Below are 10311 nucleotides of genomic sequence, written 5' to 3'. Positions count from 1 at the left end.
AGCAACTGCCAAAGAACCTAACCCTAGCCCTTACCCTGCCACAGTTGAAAAACTGGGCTCACTCTGCTTGTTGCGAGAACTGTCTGTAGAAATCCAGAGTGCCACTCTTACACAAGGGACATGACATGTACATGCTTACCAGCACGTTTGCGACAGTCGAGTGAAACTCAGTTTCCCAATGAAACGGCGAACTTCCCTGACAGGCTGAGAGATACAGGGGACACACTGAACATAGTCTAACGAACAACTGCTAGTTCCTTTATTTAAATAAATAATAATGTACCGAGTACCCAGCGCCTACAGGAAGGTGAGACAAAGGTGAAAGAGGAGGTTAGGAGTGAAGAAGCACATACTGTAAACCAAGATTAACAGAGTATGAAGTCTTTGAAACTCACATTTCTACCCTGATATTTCCAGATACACTGCTAGGGTTTGCAAAGTTCTATAATGTCTATTGAATGCCTTGACTATAAAGTGTTCATATACACTTCTCAATGTGATATTAGTTATCTTTCTTTCTTATGAGAATCGCCAAATGATTCAATATGATCTGATTGTATTCCAGAGACCTTCATTTTTGTTTCTGTGGAAAGTATGCACTCATTTTCCATCATGCAGACTTGCCTTGTGGTTTTTTTATGGTCTCTCCCTCCGCCACCCCCCAAAAAAAACCCAAACCCCACCTCCTGTGATTTTTGGCAAGTGGTTTAAGACTGCAAAAACTCCTGTTGAATGTACAAAGAGGAACCAAAACTGAAAAAAAAACCAACACACATGAGGAAACAGGCCTCAGCTGGCCAGGCTGTCCAGGTGCCTTGTGGCCCATTGAGAAGCCCTGGCTCTATGGCTGACAGCACCTGACAAGCACAGCCAGACCTCTGGACACTGCAGACACCCACACTGGCACCATGTCTGTGTGAAGTCTACACATGCAGCATGTGCAACCTACAGTATTGCTACAAGACGTTCGAATAGGGAGCTGTGACAGCATGCATAGGCCACAAAGGAATAGGTGAAGGCCCAGTCAAGGGTCTGCCTTATTTGCAGTAGTTTCTCAAAATAGCTGCAAAAGTCATTGTAAGACACTGTGTGGGTAAATAAGGATACAAACGAGATGAGGCCGTTCAGGGTTTCAGACCATCTGGCTCATTTAATTGCTAGTAGGTGGAAGATCAAAGGAGCTCATCCTTCAGGAGGAAGCCAAGGCATCTGTTTCGACATGCAGCTTGGTAGCTTGCTCCACACCCCGAATACCCTTTGTGTAAAGAAGTGCCTCTTGATCTCAGCCTTAAATGTACTTCCTAGTCCTTTCCACTTATGTCTTCTGGTTTGTGTTTCACTCTTGACCCTGAAGAAGTCCACTGGTTTGACTTTGTCAGCAGCTTTAAGTGTGATAGGTGATAGGATAAGTGTTTTAACCAAAGTAATGTGTGTATGATCCCCAACCATTCAGTTATCTTTGACTGCATATATTTTGACGCGTCATTAAACTTTGAATTAAGTGAATTGGTGCTATGGGTAAAATCTGGGTGAGTGCCGCTGTCTCAGTGCTCTCCCCCAGCTGCCTTTAAAAACAATTCTTTATTCTTCAGTGTGAAGTTAACCAAGGGAAAATAAACTTTTTAAAGGGCATTCTATTCTAAAGAAGATACTTAATGCGGACAAAACATTTTAAGACATTTAGCGAGGATTTCGTCACTGGGACACAGTCCTGCAGTCAGCGTGCTACAAGATGCCAGGGAAGAGGCTGATGCTGTTTATGGATTGGATGAGCCACCCACATGCAGCTGATTAGCAAAGGGCCTGTGTCCAGGCATGCAGGTGATCACAGCAAGCGCCCAGACCCAGACAAGGTCTCTGCATTGCCTTCCTTTAAAGAGGAGAGCAGCACAGAGCAGTGGGGAGAGAAGACGAGGGGGAAGTGGTAGAAAAACAGCTGCCGCACTGAACGTCTGAGGGGGAGCGAGGGAGGGGGGCTAGAGCCAACCCTGTGACTCTCAGCCACTCACTCCCCCCCCTCACTCACCAGCAACACAACGCAACGCAACGCAACGCAACACAACACAACACAACACAACACAACACAACACAACGCAACACAACACAACACAACACAACAGCTGGCTCCGCCTTTTTCATTACTCCAAACACACATCCAGTAAATTTTCCCAAAGCTCTGGTGAAGTGAAAGACAGGTACCATATACATCAATTTCATTTCTCTTTTCTAAGCCAGTTTAAAGTTTTGTAGTATTTTTGAAAAAATGGAGAGTCCCAGCCAAGGGAAGTGTTTTATAGCCTGGTTGCTAAAAGTTCCATAAAAACTCCTAGAATCCTTCTCAGCTTCATCAAACGCGCACTGCTTTCACAGTGGCCCCCTGACCTCCTTCCCTCCTCCCACACAGAAGAACGTCTCCGTGAAGCTTCCTTTTTCCTTCGTTTACATCAGCCTCAGCACATGCTTTCCATCACGTACCTCACACCGAAAAAACAGAAGAGAATCCACATCTTGCCACTGGCTGCTAGTGAATGTAAAAGCAGAAAAAAACTCTAAAACAGAAAGAAGAGATATATCTCGTCAATACTCAGCAATTAGGACACTCCTAAACTGCTACCGAGTCTGTGACAGCCTAGACTAGGCTGTAGAAATCAAGACCTCTGGCTCGTTAAATCAAAAAGCCTCCAACCGTGCTTTGCTCTTTGCTACGGTGATTCTTGGCACCGATCTGAAGTTGCCCCAAACTCTCTGAAAGCATGTGAGACTCAAGAGTTTATAATGTATGCCTGTTGTACTTTCAGTCATAGTAGTGTTTAATCAATCAAATATATTATTTAGCACCTTCATTCTCAAGGCATCTTACATAAACTATACATAAAAAAGAAAAATGTACAGAAGCAACAATTTCTGCCGTTGTACAGTATATGTCACCATGACAGACCCATGGTCAAATATACAATGGTAGGAGGGTATTCCTATATCCAGGACACAACAGCTCATTGGGCCAGAGGCATACTGGTTTCCAAGGCATTAAACAAACAGAGCCCATGACTCCAGCCAGCTGGGTGGACTGGAGCTAATTGAGTGAGGCTGTGATCATTGAAGGGACACAGCAGGGTCTGTTGGGCCTTGAACCCACAATCCATCGGTTGTGAGTACAGAGACTCAAACACTACATGGCCCTAAGATATACAAGGCAGTATTCTAATATTATTAGTCTGTGTATATATACACACACTGTTTCTTATTATTGCCTCTGTCAAGCCAAAGGACAATGTCCACTTATTTCTTGTGGACAATAAAATAGATTCTGATTGAGATGGTGCTGTTAATCTTTTACTGAAAGTATTATAACACATTTTTCACTGTGTTTACTATGATACTGTTAATAAGGATCATTAGAGTTACATGCAAGCCTACAGTCACTTAAGAAGGACGGTTTGCCAAACTTCATAGTTACTCAACCGCCCAGTGTAGCAGTACAGTCATTTTTTCATCACAACGCAAAAAAAGGCATCTCTTTTTCGTAACTCTTCTAATTATATGCATTTCTCTCAAAAGAAAGGTTTTCATTTCGCATTCTTATTTATTATTGTTTATTTATGATCATACAACGCTGTGTTTAGTAGTCGTAGTAGTTTAGGGAGCTCGTCAGCAGACAGGTGTGTGCTGCCCCCTGGTGGCCGGACCCCAGGCCTGCCGCGGCCGCCATTGCTCTGTCCTAATTCCGCCGCGGCGCGTTTCTCCGGCTCCTTCTCAGGGACAACTTACTTCAAGATGAATGCGCCGCCGGCATTCGAGTCCTTTCTGTTGTTCGAGGGAGAGAAAAAGTGAGTAGTACACGTTTATTAATCGTCTGTTTTTAATTTTGTGATGAGGTGTGCTAAATTATTCCGAAGAGATGCTGCGATAGCGCCTCGCTCATCGGCAGGAAGCTGTTCCTGGGTTGAAAACATATTATCTCCAGGCTTTTGGCCCAGTATGAGTAGAAGTAGATTTTAAATTATAAAACGTAAAATGTACTGGTCGTGGCTGCGTTTTAAATACCTGTGAAAGACTGTTTTGCTTTCTTTTCTTTTCGACGGAAGCGTTTGAGGGGGAAAAGAGATCGATTGCTTCCGTCTGGAATTTGCTATCGATGTTTTCCGTTTTCTGCCAAACCGTTTATCATTATTCCCTCCAAAAAATCTCAACAAAACCCTATTTTGAGAACCCTTTGCCCCCCCTTTTTAGTGGTATGAACGGTTTTTAATAAGTCTTATCAGTGTATGTTGTTTTACGTCAGAAATACCTTGTATATATTGTGCGCAGAGAGCGGAAGGGTTCGGGTTTGTGTCCTTCGTAGTTTGTGAATGTTCAGATTTCTACCTAAATACATTATCGGAGTTGAATTGTATTAATCTAAATACTCATAATCACCCGAGGTGACACCCGTAGAAGGCTCCTCGGGCGAAACGTTGTGTTTCTTTTCTTCTCTTGTCTAAAAGATTTAAATGTCATAATTACAACCGTAATATAAAGGGTGTGGGATATAAAAGCTGTGTATTATGTGATTACGTTCTATGTTTCTTTCTGAGCACCCTTTTCTTGCGTTATATTTAAAGTCCTGAATTCTGCCTGTTTTTTCACCAGTTTTAGAGCTCAGCCCCATTGCCACACTGTAATTGAAATGTAAAAGAAAATGCCTGTGATGCTTACTTTGTTTAAGGCTGGGGTAGCTCAGGCTCCCTCTGTCTGGTGACTGTACCTACAGTTTGTCTTTGCTTCTGTTGTTTCTTTAGAATTACAATAACCAAGGACACGAAGGTCCCCAATGCCTGTCTGTTCACTCTGAACAAAGAGGACCATACCCTTGGCAATATCATCCGATCGTAAGTCAGCAATTCATAGACTTGAGAGAATTTTCTTTTAGGCAAGGTAGTTTACACTGCACCAATTTATAACTGAATCTCATTTATAACCAAGTGTAAATCTCTATGGAGGGCCAAAAATGTTTGCATCGTTTTCATTAGGACAGGATGATTACATCACCTATTATTTTCACATATCAGATGCATCAGTGCTTAGTTCCCATGACCCCTTCCGGGCCTGGAGCCCAGCAGAGATGATTTACAAGCTCCTTGTGCTCAATCCCCTTACCGCTGTGTCTGTGACCCACCTTCACATGTCCGCAGGCAGCTGCTGAAAGATCCTCAGGTGCTGTTTGCGGGATATAAGGTGCCCCACCCCCTGGAGCACAAGATTGTGATCCGTGTGCAGACCACCCCGGACTACAGCCCTCAGGAGGCCTTTACCAACGCCATCACTGACCTCATCAGCGAGCTGTCCCTGTTGGAGGAGAGGTTCAGGGTGAGTCTCGACCACCTGCCTGTCCGTAGGGAGATTACTGGGGCCAGAGGGTGGACAGTAGATGCCCGAGGCAAGGCGATGGTACACAATAAGAAATGATTTACATGCTGTACAGAATTATTTTACAGAGGAACATGCAACTCGCTTGGTGGTATAGCAGGAACAAAATAAAACCCTTTAGCTATTTTTTTCTATGGAAAATGAAATAGTCTAATCTTATTCATTGAACCTTCATGACACTGCTGTAAGCTGTGTGCCAGTTAAGAAGAGATGAAAGTATTTGCTGTTTATTATTACTGTTCTAGTGATTTAAGAGTGACTTCAAACACCGTGATCTTCCGGGGTGCAGCCAGATTGAAAACATGCTGAATTCCAGCAGGAGTACTGGTTAGAAATTCACCTAACTGAGCAGGGATTGGAAACGGGCCTGTATTCATTAGGAGAATTCAACATCTCATAGGTGATAGGGCTGTACTATCACTAAAACCCAGACAGAAATGCTTGTGATTTCCTCCTGGTCTGTTGGAGACGTGCTCTGAGTCTGCGGCAGGAAGCCCTTCCTGGCTGGTGTGAGTTTCGCTCTTGGGAGATGAGGGTTGTTGGGGGGACTACTGACACATCTGTCTTGCAGGTGGCCATCAAGGACAAACAAGAAGGGATTGAATGAACGGTGTCTCCTGCTCAAGTGCTTCTCCCTCGACTTTGGATGCTGAAAGAGCTTTCCCCCCATCAGAGCCCTGTTCATCATGCATTTATATTAAACCCGAGTGTTTCGTGAGCAGGGCCTGTCCAACTGCTCCCATGGCAGGGCACACCCGTGTGGCAGCTCTCCCCGAGCCCAGTGGTGTGCCTTGCTGTATGTCCTACTGTGTCACATAGTATCAGTGTATTAGTTCACTGACTGTCTTCCTTTTCATTTCCAAAGCTGTTCTGTCAGAGCATTCAAGCAATTATTGTAGGAGCTGTAATGATTATGGCAGGTAATGTTCTAGTAGGTTTTGATTTCGTTTTATGTAGGTTTATTCTATAAAGTTTGATTTAGTCATTATTTGAGATGTACAGGGTAGGCTTGTAAATTATGACGTCCCTGTCTGAATTTTCAATACTGTTTGCGCATTATATAAATGCTTTAGCCCCAACAAAAGCAACCTGTTCAAATAAAGTCAGGTTTTTCAGCATCTTAATTGTGAAACATAAGGCAGCCAGTGTGTTTTTGAAAACTATCTTGTATTTAAGTACAAGACTAATTTACAAGGTGCAAATATATTATTGTTTCATGAGAAGGTCTGTCTTAAGAGGTCTGAATCATTCTGTCATCTAGCTGGTCTCAATTAATTGAATTTACTAGTCAGCAAGGAACATGTGTGTTTCCCACCCTTTTTGTAATTGTTTTTAATAATGTGCGTACATCCAGAGTATGTTGCTTTGTAGTCGGTAAACCCTGATTTACTTGTAAATAACTAGAATGTTACGTTTTGTAAAATATTTGATTAAAAAATTGAAAAGTATACTGTTGTGTTTTGTTTTAACTGGATGTTGAGTGTGTAAATTGTAGAACTCCCAGTTTCAATTCATTTTCGTCAAAAGTCATTAAGCCGATGAGAAATTTATTTTAAAACTCTCCTGCCTGGATTTCTAAGGGTATCGATTTGTTTGATGTTCTTCACATGCTGTGGGTTAAAAAACAGTAAATGCTCATTTTTAGGATTTTATTTGCTTAAGCAAAGACTTTATCTGTTGGATAATGAAAAACGAATGGGAGCTTCCTGGACACTGAAGTAACAATCACTTATTGCAGAATATCTCAATTTTGTTTCTTAAACAATCACTGCTGCTGTTTTTTACGCATTAGATATTGTACTGTTAGGTATAGATACTGTTGCATGACGCCGGAGACCCAGGTTCGAGGGCACATGCCCGGAGAACCCGAATCCGTTACAATGTGGAACCATGTTTGGCGGAAAGAAGTTCCGGGGGGCACATTTGGATGTAACACTGGAGGGCTTTTGTGGTGGTGCTGTGTGATGATCGCTCCCTGTTGATGGTCGTGTTTACACCGTGGGATTGTCGACCTTTATGGCGGACGAAGAAGTGTTACAAGCCAACTGTGCCTGTAAAGGAATCCGCTCCTGTCTGATCTGTGAAAATCGCAATGGGAAACTGGACAACCGGATTAATGTACAGCAGGTACGATGTCACACTGTACGTGTACTGAGAAGTTTCATACACCAGATTTCGCTCTTTGGCATTATTTAAACTGTAAAATCAAGTTTCAGAATCTCTACTTTGTTTTGATCATTACATTCGCCGCTACAAGGATACCTTAAAAAATGAGCTGTGGGATTGTATACAACTAATCCATTTAAGAATGCTTTCAGTCCGAATGGTAAAAAAAGACTTTACCCCCTTTTTAATGTACTCGATACATTCATGACTAAATAATACACTCCATTATCAATCATCTGAAAATATAGACCACCATCTGGTAAATGCAGTTCACCCTACAGTTAAGAGAAGATCTGAAAAGTTATATTTGCACAATTTTTCATTAATAAATGGAAACAGCAAACTGATGTGCTGTATAATGCTTTGAGATGCAGCTTTTTTCCATGTGATTCTTTGTTTTCTATTCAGCATCATTATTGTTGGGATACTTGTATTTATTAAAGCAATTTTTGGATAGAATCCTGGGGAACTGGATTTGGACACAATCCCCAGCAGATGGGGCCATAAAATAGATCTTTATACTATAGTAGCTGGACAGTTCCTGACTGCAGAGTTGTAAAGCACTTTCTGAATTCTTTTTTTGCTGTTGTTTTCCCCTGATAAAAAATGCCTGAAGAGATTGGATTCCCCGACGGTCTCCAGCACTCTGTTGGTGCTGTTCTCAGATTACCCCTCTCCTCCTTTAGAAGACTCTTAAATATTCCTAAACATTCTTGTTTTACTCGTGAAGGTGTTAAGATGTATAGCACAGCATTAAAGGGGGATTTGTGTTTGTCTGGGTTTGTATGCGCACGTGTCACGTGTCGCTGCGTGGCGGTAAGGCCCTGCGGCAGGTCGTGAGCGAGCCGTGCAAGGTGTGAACATCATGGCGGTTTCTCTGGCCACACAGCCGCGCCGGGTCTTCGTGTACGAGCCGTCCTCGGGGCTGGCGGTGAGAGCGGAGGCTCCAGGAGTCCAGGAGTCCTTCCCGTTCCCCGGGGTCCTGCTGTGGGAGAACTTCGTGTCGGAGGCGGAGGAGCAGGAGCTGGTGAGCGCGATGGACCGGGACGCCTGGAGGGACTCGCAGTCCGGCCGCAGGAAACAGGTCCGGTAGCAGGAGAGGCGCTCGGTGACTCGTGTCTTTTCTCCGTGTGCTCTTTCCCCCAGCGACGAGTGCTTCTCTAAATGAACAGCACTCTCCAGGAAACGACATGCACAGCTGATTCATGGAAAAACCCTGCATCTGCTTTTTTACATCCTTTATTGTCATTATGCGGGGGCTAATGATATTATTTTTTCCCACATACATAAAAAAGAAGCAGACAGTGTTGAATTACTTTTTACATCATTTGTATAGTCTGTTGCATCTTTGTTCCTATCACATGACTGAGAGTCTCAACATAGCTTTCCAGTTTTGATGATCTTTTTACAAATTGATGGCTAATTCTGTGGGTATTTCTTTCCATGAGATAGATTTCGTTCCTAGAGATCTTCAACATCTGAACGCTAGGTCTGTCCAGCTTCGACTGGTTTCTGGTGATTTGGTTCAGGCCTGCGATTCAGACGTTACCCAAGGGGCACTTTTCTGCCTCTGCTGTTCGTCCAGAAGCAGATTTCTAGGGTCCAGTTTAAATCTCAGAAAATCGTTGATATTTCCGCAAGCATCTTTCCCCAGTCTCTGCGTCGTGTGGGGTTTTATAAGAGACGTGTCTTTCCGCACCGTCAGACCATCGTTCTGTGGTGCCCCAGTGACTGTGCTCCTCCCCCCCAGGACTTCGGGCCCAAGGTGAACTTCAAGAAGCGGCGGGTGAGACTGGGGGGCTTCAGCGGCCTGCCCCCGTGCAGCCGGGAGCTGGTGCGCAGGATGGGCCGGGCGCCGCTGCTGGGGGGCTTCCAGCCCGTGGAGCAGTGCAACCTGGACTACAGCCCCCAGCGCGGCTCCGCCATCGACCCCCACCTGGACGACGCCTGGCTGTGGGGCGAGCGCCTGGTCACCCTCAACCTGCTGTCCCCCACGGTGCTCACCATGAGCCGGGAGCGGGCGGGGGCGGGGGGCGTGTGGGTGCTGGTGCCCCTGCCCCGCCGGGCCCTGCTGGCGCTGTACGGGGAGGCGCGGCACCAGTGGGAGCACGCGGTCCGCAGGCAGGACATTCGGGACCGCCGGGTCTGCGTGACCTTCCGGGAGCTGTCTGCGGAGTTCCTGTCCGGGGGGGAGCAGGAGAACCTCGGCTCTCAGCTGCTGGACGTAGCCCTCAGCTTTCAGGGGATCCCAGTGTAGCAGGCCCTGGGAGTCCAGCTGGGGCGGAAACCTTCTGGCCTGGAGCCCAGGGGTGTGTGGCCCAGGTGTTCGGATCTCCCCGAGAAGATATTCCATGTGCTTAGCTGAGATCCCTCTCTTCTGTTGTCTCAGCTTGATTCTGAAAGAAATTGTGTTCAGCTGTTTGTACGTGCTTGACTGTATTTATTAAACTGTTGATTTGAGGTCTGAGATGAATCAGTGTTCTGTCTGAACGTCCCGTGGTGGATATGGAGCCTACGTGCACGCGGTGGTTTGAGGGAGTCTTCGCCTTCTGAGGAATGTGGTATTTTGTTTGGTAAAACTAAACGTTGTAGAGGAACAGGATGCTGAATGGTGAAACACAGAAATTTCAAGTGTGGCTATGACCACTTCACTGCTGCATGAGGAGGTCAGACCTGGAGTGATTACTGCACAACAGACAGATAGATCCCAGTTTTTTGTGCTGTGATGTTCATGTTCCT

General features: G+C 45.0%; 2 protein-coding genes and 1 long non-coding RNA gene across 3 annotated transcripts; 2 read left to right on the top strand and 1 right to left on the bottom strand.

The window, feature by feature from the left end:
• Positions 1 to 3576: 3576 nt before the first annotated feature.
• On the bottom strand, positions 3577 to 4121 carry LOC107079897 (uncharacterized). The gene is made up of 2 exons (XR_001480806.2): positions 4045 to 4121; positions 3577 to 3804 (listed from the first exon to the last, which is right to left on the bottom strand). It is a non-coding gene; the product is annotated as an uncharacterized lncRNA (long non-coding RNA).
• Positions 3744 to 6854, top strand: polr2j (RNA polymerase II subunit J). The gene is made up of 4 exons (XM_006640816.3): positions 3744 to 3827; positions 4779 to 4868; positions 5172 to 5346; positions 5978 to 6854. The coding sequence occupies exons 1-4, from the start codon at positions 3775 to 3777 to the stop codon at positions 6011 to 6013; spliced, it is 354 nt and encodes a 117-aa protein (XP_006640879.1). The 5' UTR covers positions 3744 to 3774; the 3' UTR covers positions 6014 to 6854.
• Positions 6855 to 7330: 476 nt separating this feature from the next.
• alkbh4 (alkB homolog 4, lysine demthylase) lies at positions 7331 to 10036 on the top strand. Its single transcript, XM_006640957.3, has 3 exons — positions 7331 to 7533; positions 8462 to 8656; positions 9323 to 10036. Exons 1-3 carry the CDS (start codon positions 7423 to 7425, stop codon positions 9827 to 9829), a joined length of 813 nt encoding a protein of 270 aa, XP_006641020.2. The 5' UTR covers positions 7331 to 7422; the 3' UTR covers positions 9830 to 10036.
• The last annotated feature ends 275 nt before the right edge of the window (positions 10037 to 10311 follow it).

This window comes from Lepisosteus oculatus, chromosome 26 (genome assembly GCF_040954835.1).
Source record: "Lepisosteus oculatus isolate fLepOcu1 chromosome 26, fLepOcu1.hap2, whole genome shotgun sequence".
Classification (NCBI taxonomy): Eukaryota; Metazoa; Chordata; class Actinopteri; order Semionotiformes; family Lepisosteidae; genus Lepisosteus; species Lepisosteus oculatus.
Note: the sequence above shows the minus strand (reverse complement) of the source record. Positions and strands in the feature narration are given on the sequence as shown.

Coding starts and splice junctions, on each gene's coding strand:
- alkbh4 (XM_006640957.3), top strand. CDS start 7,423: ATGGCGGACGAAGAAGTGTTACAAGCCAACTGTGCCTGTAAAGGAATC. Junction 7,534..8,461: donor ACCGGATTAATGTACAGCAG/GTACGATGTCAC, acceptor CTGGCCACACAG/CCGCGCCGGGTCTTCGTGTA. Junction 8,657..9,322: donor AGTCCGGCCGCAGGAAACAG/GTCCGGTAGCAG, acceptor CCTCCCCCCCAG/GACTTCGGGCCCAAGGTGAA.
- polr2j (XM_006640816.3), top strand. CDS start 3,775: ATGAATGCGCCGCCGGCATTCGAGTCCTTTCTGTTGTTCGAGGGAGAG. Junction 3,828..4,778: donor TTGTTCGAGGGAGAGAAAAA/GTGAGTAGTACA, acceptor TTGTTTCTTTAG/AATTACAATAACCAAGGACA. Junction 5,347..5,977: donor TGTTGGAGGAGAGGTTCAGG/GTGAGTCTCGAC, acceptor TCTGTCTTGCAG/GTGGCCATCAAGGACAAACA.